This window comes from Entamoeba invadens, assembly GCF_000330505.1.
Source record: "Entamoeba invadens IP1 unplaced genomic scaffold scaff_1105074726711, whole genome shotgun sequence".
NCBI lineage: Eukaryota > Evosea > Mastigamoebida > Endamoebidae > Entamoeba > Entamoeba invadens.
This window is the reverse complement of record NW_004443648.1, coordinates 726,937-743,321: the sequence shown is the minus strand read 5'-3', so window position 1 is coordinate 743,321 and position 16,385 is coordinate 726,937. Positions and strand designations below refer to the sequence as shown.

Genomic DNA, 16,385 nt, shown 5'->3' with positions numbered 1-16,385 from the left:
TATTAATATTGTATTATTGTTATATTATTATTATATTATAAAAATTACAATTGTGATATTTAGTATATTTATACTATATATTACTATAAAAATCAAAACAATTGTGTTATTTGAAAGTTACCAATTCTGTAAAATCCATTCCTCTGTCTGTGTAAGGTCGACTTTAGTTGCAACTGTTTTGAGCAATTCTATATCTTTAAAGGAGTCATCGTCGATTTCACATGGCAATTTGGGATCTATTCGCCACGCGCGCTCTCCAAACATCACTTTGGCAAATTCATCAGCCAACGCTATTCCCGCTGTCCTAAACAACTCTGTTACACAGGTCGCCCATTGTACATACCCAGCACCCATGAATTTTTCAGAGTCGAAATACGTCTTAAAAGTCCCTCCACTCAAGCTGAGAACAACACTCTCTTTTGGGTCATAAAACGCTTTAGCTGCTGCGAAGGGTTGATTGATCAAAAAAGAACCGTCGACGTACGATTGGTGACATGTGAAAAATCCGGGTGTTGCAAACGACCTCATCACCACATCGGAGAGTAAATCGTCCGCATTAATGACTGAATCGTCCACATCAGTATTAGTTTTCTCAAACACTATATTATTCATTAACACAGGTATCATTCTCCGATTCGGGTCGTCAACACCAGAATCTATTTTAATAACAGGAATGACAACTTCCCTCTTCAAGTCCTTCAATTTCTTATCTTGAAAGATTTTGGACGATAAGATCCTCACAAACTTACTCGAGTATTTGTACGACAAAACTCCCCCTTTGTGTGACGTCGTCGAAAACACTTTTATCATCGTCTTCTCAGTAATAGTTATCATACTGTCTATATCAAACCCTACTAATGACATCAACACCGGTAAAGTACTCGTCCCCACCGAACAAATCATATCGACGTTATCCAAAAAGTGTGGGAACTTCTCCACAATCCGTTTCAATATCAGCAGTTGCAATATGACTTTCACGCCACACCCGTCCAACGACAATATGCGGAATTTGTTCTCCCCAACTACACGTTGTCCTAACATATACTCTTTCATCGGCTTGTTGTCTTGCAAGAGCTTGTCAATACACATTTCATACTTCTCTATTTTACTCTTCAAAAACGGGATTTTGAACTTGTCTTTGTCTTTGTCTTTCTCTTCTTTCCCTTCCTCTTTCATGTCATTCTCACTGTCATCGATCGAATCAATTAATGAAAACCCTTTCAGCCCTCGGTGGTTCTTCGGTAGCTGATCTTTATTCGTTTGTGCGTATTTAATAGCCGCTTGGACCGCTACACTCTCTCTGAACAATTTTGCACATCGCTCGTCATTCGCTTCCGCATATACAACGGGACTAATCCCATCATTATTTAACACCGTCGGATCCGCTCCACACCCAATTAATATTTCGGCCAATTTCACGTTGTCTTCTTTCACAGCAGTGTGCAGTGGAGTCTCCCCTATCAAATTCTTCCCATCAACTCCTCTCGCGCTTTTTTGGTCCGCCCCCGTCTCTTTCATCTTTTTTTCCGTCAACGCATTGATGAGCGAATTCACAAAGGAAACGTCTTTCTTATGGACGCGAACTCCCGCCATCCGATGAAGGCCATTCTCCTCCAAACTATTGACCACAGTCACATTACACCCTTTCTCTTGGAAAAATTGCGCTATTTCAAAATGACCGGCACCTATCGCATACAGAAAAGGGGTGTTTCCTCGTGCGTCAGTAATTTCAAGGAAGTTGGGCGCGTGGTGAAGAATAGTTTCCACTAAGGTCAAATACCCCATCTCAATCGCTTTGAAAAGGAGAACACAACTCCGAACACTTTTCCCTATCCATATAGGAAATGAAGTCGTCAATTCAGCATAGACCCGGTCGGCTTGACCTTTGTCCATCATCTTGACTAAATCGACAAGTCTCGACTCGTCCGCAGGGGGTAACGGGTCTTTCGATATTTCGTTTTTCTCATTGGTTACTACACTCACATCCATCGTTTTCCTTTTTTGTTCATTCTTTTATTTTCGTTCTATAGTAAACCAGATGGAAATCTTTTGTAATAATTTAACACTTTTTATTAGCATTTGACTTTTTTCTATTTGTAACCAAATGTTCTCTTGTCATTTTACTAATGATGTCAGAGAATCTATTTATTATTGAGTATTACATTAATAAAAATATTATCATAATTTGTACTATTACTTTCATATAACATTAAAAGTTACTTCACCAGTCTTTCTACATTTTTAACTACAACATTGGTTTTTTAATAATAAAAAATGTTATTTTACTTAGCTTGACAAAAATACCAAGACTCAAATGGTTTTTATTATAAACTATATTTGTAGAATTTGTCTTCAAAACAAGAGTATTAATAACAATCAATTCATATTTAATTCATACATCGAATATACTGTTGCGCAATTCGAATAAATACCCTCATGTGCTTCCCTTCTTTGTAATGCACTTTGAGTACCTCTCGCTCAAACCGTTTGAACCTGACCAAGTCTGGCTCAATCTTCAACATCAATTCATCCAAAGGTAATGTGTAGATCACGGCTTCGTCTTTCAATATAACAAACATTGTTTCGGTCAACACTATGTACTTTGCTCGCGTTTTTACATACACCACAAAATCACCAAGTCCCTTTTTATACACAATCCATGCTATTTTATTTTCCTCGTTGTTGTACTCCAATATCCTTTTACTTTTCATCCCTATTCGCGGTATTCTTGCTCTCAAAACCATCTCACTCGATTCCTCGACAATACCTTCCGTTACCTTTGCTGTAAAGTCAACAACCCCTCCAACAGGTTTCATCACAACACCAACAATTCCCTTCCCAATGCCCCCAATTAAGCCATACACTCCACTTTTGCGCGCACCTTTGTACGGTTGCATCACGATCCCTTTTCCTCCCTCCATAATACCTTCTAATATACATTTCAACCCATCCAATATACCTTCAGAAACGTTGTTCGGTTTTAACTGCATTTGTCGCTTTCGAATAAATTCCTCGTCAAAAGTCAGAGAAGCGGCCAAATTTCCGACCGTGTTTGAAAGCGCCGCTGCTGTTGATGAGACGCCATGAATCGAATTTCTAAGTAATGACTCGGTCCCTTTACCAACACCAGACAATCCATTTCCGTTACGCCTCTCTTGTCTTGTGTAAGTCACAAAGTCTGTAATACCATCAGCAAAGGAATTGACCATCGCGCCAGGTGCTCCTATCAGTTCCATTGAAGAAACAGCAGATACCAATTGCTGCATTGCCAGCTCTCTATAAAAGTCCATCAACATCATTCCAAATCTCTCATTTGTCGCAGTGAGTTTCGAACAGTTAATTTCGTTCAAGTGGAGTCTTGCAGATGTTATCGTCAACACAGAAGTTCCAATGACGTGGAGAGGAGCTGTAAACGAGTTGTATGGAATATTAACGAGAAATGATGGTGACAGTTCCGTGCTGATGTTGATGTCTATTGGAGAAACGTACAGATTATCAAAAGTGAACGTTGGTGACGAGTTCACTTCCTTTGGCGTCAAAAAGAGTTCTGGGGTCTTGAGTATTTCGTCTTTCTTCTTCAACCCTTCTTTTCTGAAACATTCTTCGTAGACCTTCAAAACGTGGTGGACAAATGGGGTCTCCAATTTTATGCGCAGTGGCTGGATCTTCACAAAAGCGTTTGGAATATACTTGAAAGTGTTTTCTTCTTGGGAAATGATATCTAGTGAGACAGTAACACCTTTGCATAAAAATGGAACTGCAATGGAACAGTCTCTTGCATTGGAATCGACCTGAAACGGTTCCACAAACAGTCTGTGACGTGTCTTATAAAAACTGCCCAAACACGTGTAACTCACTTCTCCTGTTGAAATGTATGATATCTCTTCCCTGTTTTGATCAATGACATCAACACCAAGGCGGCCGATATTTGCTCTAAACTCTGTGGTGTTTATATTTTCTTTACCAATTAGTCCACCAATGTCCTTTAATGTTTTGTCCCAACTTTGTGTAAAAACAAGAACTGTTACATCGTTTGAGATCCACGTGTATGGGTACACTATCCCACACATCCCACCTTTTGCTTCGTACACCTGTGGATAGTCGAGGTTGTATTGTATAAATTTGTTGTTTGTGAAATCGGCAGAGATTTGGATAGAAGAGATGTTTGACGTGTTGGGGAATACCAGTTCCATCTTTTGGTTCTTCTTCACGATCGTGACAAATTCCGAGTTCATCCTTTTCAACGAAATTTCGTATTGCGTGTCATTCTCTAACACATAGCTGCATTGATTTGTGACTTTCTCAAATTTCACTATTGTGGACTTGTTGACATCAATGGAAATTGTTGACGGAATTCCTTCTTCTACAGCACCATTTTCTTTTCTCAAAAAAACTGTTTGGAAGTGAGTTTCCAAATCTGTTGGAATCAAACACCAAGGTCCATGCGGGTTAATCGAGACCGCAATTTTTTTATCGTTTACATTCATTTTGGAGTTAAAATAAAGTGGCATATTGGACTTGGGAGGCATGAGGATCAGGTCGTTTGTATTTGTCGAAGTCAAATATATTGGTACCTCTAAGTCGTTGATCGCCATATAGCTCGGTCTGATTATGATCTGTCTGTTGTGTTCTGTTGAATCATCTGTTGTTTCTACGAGGACGTTTAGTGTGTAGCAAGTGTTGTTGGCCTCGATCGAAACAAAGTCCTCCATTTTCTCAAAGTATAAAGCCTTTGACCAACAGTTTCCAATTCCAAGGAATAGTGGTTTGTTCGCTCGAGTTATTGGAATTGGCTGACTATTATTTCCAACACCAACTTTGTTACCAATCAAATTCTTTTTGTCCAGAGAAAGCTTTAATGGAATAAATGACCGATTGTAAACCCACTCCTCTGCATCAATTCGAAGATTGCCAAACTCCCACAAATACCGAATTGTGTTTTCTCCTTTCCCAATGGAAAAAATCTTCAACTCGCCGTGCTGAGGAATGACAACACTCATATAACCCGGAATAGTAATTTGAACGACGCTCTGTGGATCAATGAATGTCGAAATGGAACTTCTCGAGGGGATTGGCATTTCAACGGATTCGCTTTTCAACACAAATGGCATTGGTAGCATATTTGTGACAGTCAACGATGGTGACAACTTGATAATAGTTTGGACGTTTTTGGCAATATTCCTCTTAAGAACACGAGTTAAAACACACCGATTGTTGTCTAACCGGATTATTTTTTCGGTGAATAGCTCGCTCAAAGGCATTGTTTTTGCCTTTATTCTTGACGAACATATAGTCACGTTCCCGCCAAAGAGTTGTGGTGGAACGTAGTACAGTTCCTTAGGCTGTAAACTGACATCCACTTTCAAAAATTCGGGCTCTTCGAACAGAGGACGCAATGTCCTTAAACTCGTGGCGTTTGTGTTTGCAGAATTTTGTCTAACACGAGAAGGTGGTTGTGGATGTTTCAATATCGGAGTCGTTGATTGTTTAATTTCAATATTTGTGGTTTGCAATATCGGCAACCCCTCTTTGGACAAAGTGGATGTGCTTGACATCCTTGGACGCTCATGAATTTTTGGGAAAAGCATCCTTTCTTTCCTACATTTCTTCTCTTCCATGTTTTCTATTTTCTCGACTTTGTCATTTGGTTCGGACCCTTTTTCAACCTTTTTTAAAAAGTCGTCGACAAGTCCTTTGTCGAGTTCACTCGGCGGTTTTGATAAACTTCCTACTCGTTTTTTCTGTTTGCTGTTTTCTTCTTGTTGGTTATCATTTTCTTTGTTTTTGGTAATGTATTTGGGATTTTTTGCTTCAAACGTAAGAAACAATTCTTCCTCAAATCCATTGTCAATCGCTAAAAGTGTGGAGAACTTCACTACCTTCGACGAGTTCTCTTCAATGTTCACTGAAACGACCATTTTCTTTCCACCAAACATATTGTGGACGTACTCTCCTTGTGACACAATTGGAACTTCAATACCGTCGCCGTCAGAACTCATTACAACACACTTCTTCATATCCGAGTATTCCCGTTGTTGTGTCATGTTTTCAAAGTGCTGCAATTTGTTATTCAGCCGAATTGTTCCACAGCCATTGATTGATACAAAAAGTCCCTCCCCACTCATTGAGTAAACATCAACAAATTGAATTGGAACGAATTCAAAACTCTCTTTTTCTTCGTTCTTTTTGGTAAAATCAATTTTCATGATTCTTTGAAGCTCCTTTGCAAAGTCGACAGTGAATATCATCTCGATGTTTTTCACATCAATTTCTGTCATATTTCTGTTCACCAAGATACCCTGAATGCAATCAATGACGTCTCTTCGCTTAAATTCAACGAGACTCTTCTCGAGTAAAACATCATACTCTCGCGTCCTCGGGTTATACCCATCGACTTTAATTTCGCCAACAACTCTAAACACACTGTCATCGTTTCTGCTTCGGTACACCAAAGTGGCTCCTGGTATTTTGACTTTACAAAATGGGTCTTTTCTGAGTGGGTTTCCAACGACCATTTTGAATTCGTTGAGATCAATTCTGAACGAGTTCTCAGAGTCGACTTCGTAATTTGTTTCTCCGCCAATTTTCTGGAGCTCTTTGAAGAAAAAATAGAGCAATTGCAAGTCACTGACTGTCGTTTTTAAGTGGACGTTGTTGATGTTGACACCTCCACGTATACCATACCAATTGTCCCAGAACTCTCTCGTGACACTGAAAGACGCCGAAATTCCTGTTGATAGCTGAACTCCTTTTTCCGGAGTGTATGAATGCCCTTTGGAGAAACACGTCCTAATGTCTTCTATTTGTAATTCCGAAAGCGTATTTGAGCCACAATTAGTAACTGTGTGACACACAGAGGCGCTTAACTTCACGTATAACAATTCCGTGTCAGGAGAGTCGTCTTGAACTGCAACAACGGCCAAATCCTTTATTGCAAATGTAAAAACATGAATGTGTTTTGGGGTGATAGCACTTGCGGGTGGACGGGCTGGTTGGAACGAAGTGAGGTCGATGTGGACTTGTGACATTTTAGGTGGAAAAACCGTATGATATAACACAGAGGAGTCTATATTTGGCAATTGATTGTGAAGGAAGTTCCCCTTTTCTGGTACCAACAGCCCGAGTCTCACCAACTCCTCGCAAATATATTCACACACGTATTGTGGGTAGTGCCATTCATAATTTGCTTTAAGGACCAAAATGACCTCAGCTGGAGTCATTGGCAATGGGCAAGCGTCATTTAAATACCTGACTATTTCTTCAACGGCCTGACTCTTTTTACCAAGTCCTTTTGAGATGTACACTTTGTCCTCTCCACTCTTTGGGTCTTTTAAGTGAAGAAGGTGTTCTCTGATATACCTCCCACTCACACTTTCATCCTCCAAATTATTAGAGTCCGTTTTGTTCTCTGTTGTCTTGTCACGTTCAACATCTTTATCTTCTTCATCGCTAACAATAACTAAACAATCTCTCTGGCCAGTCGTCGCGGTTTTAGTTGAAGCTTGGAGTAATGGGTCTTCTGTATTCACAATTTCAATTTCCTTTCCATCGAAGAACACTAAAGATATTGCTATAAGACTTCTGATGAACTTTGGGGCCAAAATGAGTGATGACGGGTGGATGTTGACATTGCTCTGAACATTTCCAGTTTGAATATAATAATTGCCTTTCACGTTTAACACATTTCCCTTTGTGACCTTCCTATAAATCTCTCGATATTCTTTCATCTCGACCTTTTCTCTCAAATCGTCAATCTCGAGATTTTCGCTAAAGAAATCAAAAATAGCATACCCGTTCTCTGTCAAATTTACATTCCCTCCAAATCCACCCAGTTTTAGTTTACATATAGTTTCTATCTCTCCACGTATAGTTATCTCAAATTTCTTCATTGACATTTCAATTGAACTTGTCACCTTCTTCGAGATTGGCTCCAAATCAGCCAAGTCAACAATTTCATCCTTTTGATTATCTTTTGGCTTCTCATTTTTGTGATTTTTGTTGTTCTCACCACTGCTTTCCTCAGAAAAAAATGTTTTGAGAAAGATGAGAAGAATCTTAAACTGATCGGGCGAAATGACAACCTCAGCAAAAGGGAACTGCAACTGGAAAAATGTTATTTCCGTCTTCTTAATGGGTACGTCAACAATGAATGTGAAGTCTCTCACGCAGAACTCTCGTTTCTGGTTCACACAAGTCGATACTTTCATTGTGTCAAAGAGGATTTCCCACCCATCACACCCATCTTCAATTGTTATTTGATTGAGTCGAACTATTACTTGGCCGTATGGAAGATATGCAGTGAGTTGAGGAGACTTTACTTTGATGTCAGTGGTTTTCTGATTCTCATTTTTGTTCTCGAGCTTATGAGTGACGGACTTCTTTAAATACTCGTATTGGTCTTCAACTGCTTTTTTCATTGATGTCAGATCAACAGCTCGCTGTACCTTTTTATCATAAAACACGTTCCAAATGACAAAAAAATCTTCCATCACAAAATTGCACAACACTTCGCCTATTTCAAGAGCGATGAAGTAATTGTCATCATTCGTGTCGACGTATTTAAGCTTCATGAACGTCTTGTCAGAAGAGACTATTGCAGAGTATCGGGGATCTTCGCGTTGGTATAAAACGTTCTTCAATGAAAAGTCGTGTATGTTCAACCCCAAGTCGAGCTTCACGTTGTCTAAGACCATACTTAAATCTAAACCAGAGATGGAACCAACCGCATACACCTTTGTCTCGTTTTGGAGGAAAAAGAAGAAGTGTGAGAGGGTGACATCGATATTGTAAATATAGTCGTTTGGCGTGTCACTCTCGGGAAACATCGAAAGCGACATACAAAAAGTGATTATTTCACTGATGATGGAAGGCTCGTATACAATTGCAAATGTGTTGATATTAAGCCACACATCAACTTTTTTCCCAACCACTTTGATTTTGACGGTCACAAAATCGTTTTTTGACAAGTCAAAACAATTACCATTATCGGAGTCGTTCTCGTTCTCGTAAAAGTAGTTTTGAAGGGTTTGCGTGTTTGGATTCGACTCAACGAGAAACGGAATTTTGTCGTTTAGCCCATTCTTCATTTTGAGACGGTTCAACGTCAACTCAAAGAACACACTTTCGGGTAATACATTCAAACAAAAATTTCCATTCTTTATTTCCACGGCAGTCATTATTTCGTTTTCCTCTAAGTCGCCCACTTTGGCTAAAACAACACAGAACACTGGAATATTCACATTGATGTCCACAGTGTGTATTTCGGCAGTCTTTTTGACTAACTCACTCACCAAGATTTTATCGACGTTGTCAACAGAAGACAACTCATCTGGTGATTTGAGTGAGTCTGGAATGAACGTCATAAACAGGAATATATATGCAAGTATCTTGTCGTATTTCCGTTTTGATATTTTGGCGATGAATGGCTCGACCTCTCCACACAGCTTGACTTTTGTCAATGGCGCATTCGAAAATTTTGTGGAGACCGTGATGGACGCGCCTGTTTTTTGAACAATTGTGTTTTTGTTGGAACATACTTCATCAAGCGATTCAAGCAACAAAATCTCAATGTTTTGTATTTTGGCGAGGAAGTTCTGGTAATTCTCGTCGTTCTGTAAATTTGATACCTTTAAATTCCCAAACGATATTTTCAACACGTTTCCAGTCATCCCCCTTTCGTTTTGGTCGTAATGGAAGAACACAACTGGTGCATTCAAGTTAATTTTTATATCAACAATTGGTGGGTTTTCCGAGAAAATGTCAAGTTGTGTAGCTGCAGAGGAGTACAATTGCTGTAATTGGAACTCTGCAAATTGTTTGACGCAGTCCAAATTCAGGTCTGACGACAGTTTCAAAAATTGTGCAATCGAGTCTAAGTAATTTTTGGAACAATGAATGACCGAATTTGCGCATTCGAGTGTTACAACAGAGTCGGCGTGTTTGTCAGTTGGACTCTTTTCAAAACACAACTGGAACGCCTTTTGTTGTGAGGTCTTCTGCCAAATCGTTCCCAATCCAATTTTGTTTTCGGAGACAATGCCATCCTCAAAACACAATTTGAGAATTAAGCCGACAACCCTTGCCTCAAAGTGGATGTTAAAATTTGATATCCCCAAACGTATGATATCCCCATCATCACACAACGAAAATGAGACATTTCTAATGTTCACATCACTCACAAAAACAACCGTTTCTGGTGGAAGGACAAAGTCATCTTGGTGGTACTCGATTGCGTTGTATATATCCTTAATCGTTTTTTCATCAAGTTGTGGTATTTGATACCCAAAACCAAACCACCCGCGAGAGTTTTCATACCGCTTCTTCTCTTCATTCACTATCTGATACGCTGATTTTCTCAAGTAACAAATTTCCTGTACTCTAAGGCTATCTTCGATTTTTTGGAGTTCTTCGGTTTCTGGTTGTGTTGCTGGAGTGACGTACGGAACTTTTCTGACCTTTTTGAACAATTCCACAAACCGGTCTCGAAGTGATAAACACAACTCGGTTCGTATTGGCGTTTTGTCTTCTTCTTTTTGTCGCAAATAGTCTCGAGTCGCAGTGAACGCAAATTTCCACCATTTCTTTGGGTCTCTTTGTGCAGACACTGTTGGGCGACAGTACAGATATTTAAGTGTCTGTGTATAGGTGGTCATGTGTTCCACGATATTAATAATTTGTTGGTACTCCAACCGTGTTATCGATGAAAAAAGTTCTTTCACTTCGCCGGAAAGTGTTATTTGGTGTCGGACCGTCTTTTCGATTTGTAAATTGAACTCGAAACTTGGGATCTTCGCGATTTCATTTTTCACGAAATCTTCAGTTCTAAATTCATCACATTCACTCCCAAAAACACACTCGGAATACTCTTTTGCTGGAACAAGCGCGAATATACTCATATTACTCAACGTGCATTTTTTTGTAATGACATCTTCGGTGTCATTCTTCTCGTTTTGTACACTGACATTTTCCAAATGAAACCCCAAAATACCTTCATTTTTGTTTCCGATATATACGAATTTAATGTCATGAATTTCAACTTCGACGTTCTCGACTATTTTATTCACAAGTGAAGTCACAAAGCTCTTTTCATCGGAATTTGTTTTTGAACATGTGATTTGTTGCATTAACTCGAATCTCTCCAAAACTTCATTCCTTTGCACTGCCTTCTGTTTCTCGAAGTTTTCGTTGTCAAACACGAAATTTGTTTGTGGTCTTGCGATGATATTGATGCCACTGATTTTGATTTTAAACGGATCTTTTTTGATCGTTTTCCACGGGACTTCGACTTCTAAATTTGATAAAATCCCTGTTGTAATTTGAACGGGAAGGTTGAGTGAAGAACAGGCGTCTCGCTTCACACGCAAATCCTTTAACTTCACATTCCCGTTCCACAAAGACACTGTCACACTATCAACATCCAAATCCTCGATATACTTTCCGATTGTCTTTGTCAAAAAGTCTGCGATTAGTCCTTCAAACATTTATCGAGATAATTATTCATTTTAAGTTAGTTTTGGAGTAGAAAAAAATCGATAATGTTTTAGTTTAATCAAACAGAAGCCACTTTTTTAATTTTTTTTAGTTGTCGATATGCCTAATTTATGGGACTTGAGGGATTCTATTTTTGTTGCATTTTAATAGAATTATTGGAAATGAACAACAACCTATATTGGTAATTAATAATTATAAATACTTTTATAATATTTAATTTAGTTTATATTTTTAATATTTTTATTAAAATTTACTATTTTTTTCAAAAACAATAATATATACTTTATTATAGTTTTGTTAAATTTTCACCATTAATTTAGTTTATTATACTATTGATTTAATTGTTTTATTTTTTTTATCAAAAGATTTGAAATTATTATAAAGTTATCAAAAATTATACTTTATTAATAAAAATAAATTATAATTGATTGGTATTTATTTGTCTAAATGTTTTAAAAAGTTTTATTAAATATAAAGTCGGATTTTTAATTAACGATGGAGAAAATTAACTATATATTTAGTTTTTTAATTATAATCAATAGCTTTTTTTCTTTTTTTTTCGAAATAATAATTTTTTTGTTTTATTTTTAAAATTTTTTACTTTTTAACCAAATTATACATCCAAAAAAAGAAAGCAAGAAATGTGGAGTTCGTAATTTCTTCTCTGGCGAATTTCCGAGTAATATCAACACAACCGACAGACCATTTAATATAGTTAATCACAGAAGTGTCATAGTTATAAGGCGATTAATAGGTCATACCAATTGATTTGAAAAGCAAAGAAAAAGATTGACAACCAGCGTGTCTTTGAGAATGTCAAATGGTAAAAATTAATAAGAAATTTACTATATATTTATTGTTTTTAATTAGCGATGGTCGATACTATATATTATAATATAAAAAAACGATATAGTAAATTTCCTTGTTGTATTTTTGAATTATCGTTAATTAAAAATCAGACTTTATATGATATATGGATTATTATATGTTATAATATAAAATATGATAAAAAAACAAAACACATTTTATTAATAGATTTGTTAACAATTTTTTCATATACAATTTGATATAAATTTTAATCATAACAATCGTCAATAATATGTAATAGATTAAATTGTTATAAAACATCTTTAAAAAGTTGTCTATTCTAAAATTTTTGTCCAATTACCAACAAAACTTAGGTATTTGTCCATTTTTTATATTAAAAATTATAGAATTGTTTATTGTGCTTTTTAGATGTTTGGTAATAATTTTACTTACGAAAGTGTTGTGATTTTTGTCATTTATATATACTTTGGCAGTGATTAAATAATTATAAAAAGGATAGCAAAACAAATAAAACTTTCAATTGATGAAAGAAGAGACTCGTTTCATTCTTGTACTCCACTGCATAACTCAATGGATTACAATTAAAGAAAAGAAGAATAAAAAATGTTCATGTTTTGTTTTATTCATATGTTTTTCAAATCCATTAAACCAGAAAAAACAACAAAAGTCCAATTTTTTCGAGTAAAAAAGCATTATCAACAAGTTTCAACACCAAAATAACAGTGAAAACACCGGACTCTTCGATTTCATTTCTTGCCACACCAAGCTCTATTTTGTCTTTCTATTTTCGGTGAAATGATGGAAACAAAATTTCAAAGTATTATTAGATATCTAATTTCGTAATTTATCATTTGATAATTATTTTTTGCTGAAATAATTAACGATAACATTTAAGTTTGGATGTTGTTGTTTTACTAATTATCGGGAATTCAAATAAAATAAAAAATACCTTTTCCATAATTATTATTCCATCCTTACAGATCTATTTTAACTTTTTCAAAATGCAGGGAATCTTTATCAAATAGCGTTAAACAAATGCTAAAACTCGGGTAAATTCCTTGACAATTTGTTTTAAAAACTACTTTCCAGGGAATCGCCTGCAAAAAATCGAATCAAGAGGTGTAAAAACACAAAATTAAAACCACCAAAATTGTTGTTTCTCTTTGAAGTTTGGTGTTTTTACTAGGAGTTCGAAAGGCGTTTGGAAACAAAAGTTAAAATATTACTCAAATGATACAACTAGAAGTTTCGAAATAAATTTGCGATCGAAGCATCGTTATGTGCGAATACTCTGTCTTTCTGCTGAAGGACAGACTGACATAAAAGTCTATTGATCATTTGTCCTTTTCTACAGATGTCTCTTTTGTTTAAAAGGAGTTTCCCATCTTTGTAAATAGCCGTGATAGTCTCGACTTTCAAAGTCGAATTCTTCCCAGATGTGTATTGACTTGCGAATGAATATCCCATGTCTCTTAAAAAGTCAATGAAGAGATGGTGAGCCTCAAAGTTTTTGTTCATTGGAACTCTTCTTGATGCAGTGGTATCTTTAATGCCATTGGCTTTATCCCACTCGGCTCTTTGTAGACATCTTTCTTCGATGAAATTGACTACATTCAATTCATCTTGGTCTTGTTTTAAGGTTTTGACTCTGATGAATTGTGGAGTGACAACAGACTTTTTGGTTGGATGTTGGATATGCACTTCGAAGGATTTATTCAAAAGTGCAATACAAATAGCTTGTTGGCAGACCATATAGTTCTTATAATCAAAGAACTGTTTGTCCTTCCTTTTCATCACTCGAACTCCTTGTTGGTGTTGAACTGTGTTCTGCATATCGTTCATTATTATAATCTGATGTTTTCAGATGAACAAGTATCCTCTTAAGCCTAAGAGAACCAAAAACCCTTGGAAGTCCAACAATCATTTTCTTCATTTTTCCCCAAAAGAATCAAAAATGTAATTAACTTTCACAAAAATTTGAATCAAACAAGCGAAAAAAAAATGCAAAAATTTCAGCTCCTGCGTCGAGTTTTTTTTTGCATTTATAGTTTCTCTATTTCCAAAAATAAAACTAGTCTTTTTAATTGTTGAAACTAATTTTATTAGATTTGTCGTACTTATTCGACCTTATGTGTTTTTCTCACGAAAAAAAATGAAAAAAAAACTATTCTAAAAAAATACAAAATTTGTCTCCTTTTTGTATTACTTTATAATTTTTGTCCAAAAAAATAAGTTGAAAAACGACATTTTTTTATTAATGTAAATATTCAGTCAGGAAAGAAATAAAAAAACGAAAAAAATTAAATAGTTTATAGTATTATCTATTATTGGTCTTTTTTCCTCAAAATATACCTTTTCTAAAAATATCCTTTAAAATATAGTTTCATGATTGTTTAATTTACTGCAAAAGGAAAGATCACTAAGTTTTCATCACTTCATTAATAAACTACAGAAATATGAAAGTTATAGTTTTTGTATAAAAGATAATTTCTTCAGAAAATGGGGGTTGGACAATATGGTGATGGTGGCAACGCACTACTTTCCTTTCTTTTTTTAATTCAAATGAAATCAAAAAATAGTAGAAAATATAACATTCATAAAAATAACAGGGAACCGCCGTTTTATTTTAAATTCATTTTTTGCATAAAATGAAAATAAAAAGTGTGTTATTTTTTATTATTTTTTGTCAAATCAAAGTTGTCCTCAAAAGAAGGAAAATGAAAAAAATTGAAGTGGATCGTTTTAATTGCTTGATTATATTCGTCACTTTTTGATTTGGAAAGTATAGATATTTAATTAAACTTACAGAGTAGACTTGAAACTCGTTGTCGTTATTTTTCGCAATCTTAGTTCTCAAACTTTTTATCAACAAAATCGCTTTCAAACAATAAAGTGGTGCCGATTGTTATTTTAAAAAGTGTAAATATTTTTATGTTATGTAGTTGAATAATAAAACCGGATGTGACAAAAGAATTTTGATGATTAGTATGTTTTTAATGGAAAAAAGGATTTTTTTAAATTAACGGTGTTGAAAAGTTAATAACAAATTATGTTAAGTAGTTTATAAAAATTAGTTTTGAATAATTTAATCGAGAATAAATATATCACATTTTTTATCATTACTGATATTGATTATGTAAAAAATTCATACACTTAGTATATTTAAAAAATCATAAAAATTGGCAAAATATTCAATTTGAATATTTTGACGCTCATTGAATTAACATGAATTTCAGTGTGCCATTTCATGTGAATTGTGTCAAATGGACTGATATTAAAGCGTTATTAATAATTTCTATTCAAAAGCAAGACTTGATAAAGTTTTGAACAAAGTTCAAATGGTCAAAAACAAGAAAATTGAAGTTTATAAAAGTCAGTTTATTTAAAATTATTTTTAGACAATAAAATTACAGAAAAAATGTTTTTATAAAAATGCGAATCCAAAAACTTAAAAATTTGAGAAAAAAATGAAAAAACGATTTTGTGTGTTTTGAAAAATTTGTATATTTCCCGAAATATTTCATTTTAATAATCCAAAAATGACTACACTGCATAACAATAGTTTTCAAAATGACAATATTTGATTGTTTTTCTATTGAAGTTTTTTTGTATAAAAACTATAAAAAGCTTATTTTCACAAAGAAAATACTTACAGTTAGTTCGGATTCAAATGAAACAAGTCTCATAATAAATTGAATTTGTCTCAAAACAAATTAAAATTGCACCTATATTCAATTTTGTTTCAAAACAATAAAAATTTGTCTCATTACTTTGTAATTTGTCCCAATAAAAAACAAAAGTGTTTCAAAATGATATAATGTTTCAAAATAATATTAAAATGTCCTAAAAGTAAAAAAATTTGTCTCATAAATGTGTAATTTTGTTCGATAAAGATTGTAACACTCTTTAAAAAACAATAAAAATATACACACATACTCTTTTTTGATAAAAGGATTTTGAAATTAAATAATTACAAACACTTTAAAAAATCAAAACTTGCTTTTAAATAATGAACAACTTAAAAAATATCTAACTTTAAGAAATTGTAAAATTTGTTCGTATAGTTC

At 34.9% G+C, this 16,385-nt stretch overlaps 3 protein-coding genes across 3 annotated transcripts; all 3 read right to left on the bottom strand.

Moving 5' to 3' along the window:
• Window positions 1–117: 117 nt before the first annotated feature.
• On the bottom strand, window positions 118–1,989 carry EIN_057460 (ankyrin repeat-containing protein, putative; the record flags this gene model as incomplete). Its single annotated transcript, XM_004260074.1, has 1 exon — window positions 118–1,989. One exon carries the CDS (start codon window positions 1,987–1,989, stop codon window positions 118–120), a length of 1,872 nt encoding a protein of 623 aa, XP_004260122.1.
• Window positions 1,990–2,387: 398 nt separating this feature from the next.
• On the bottom strand, window positions 2,388–11,480 carry EIN_057450 (tipc, putative; the record flags this gene model as incomplete). The annotated part of the gene is made up of 1 exon (XM_004260073.1): window positions 2,388–11,480. One exon carries the CDS (start codon window positions 11,478–11,480, stop codon window positions 2,388–2,390), a length of 9,093 nt encoding a protein of 3,030 aa, XP_004260121.1.
• A 2,077-nt stretch (window positions 11,481–13,557) lies between these two features.
• Window positions 13,558–14,160, bottom strand: EIN_057440 (hypothetical protein; the record flags this gene model as incomplete). Its single annotated transcript, XM_004260072.1, has 1 exon — window positions 13,558–14,160. The coding sequence occupies one exon, from the start codon at window positions 14,158–14,160 to the stop codon at window positions 13,558–13,560; it is 603 nt and encodes a 200-aa protein (XP_004260120.1).
• Window positions 14,161–16,385: the final 2,225 nt, after the last annotated feature.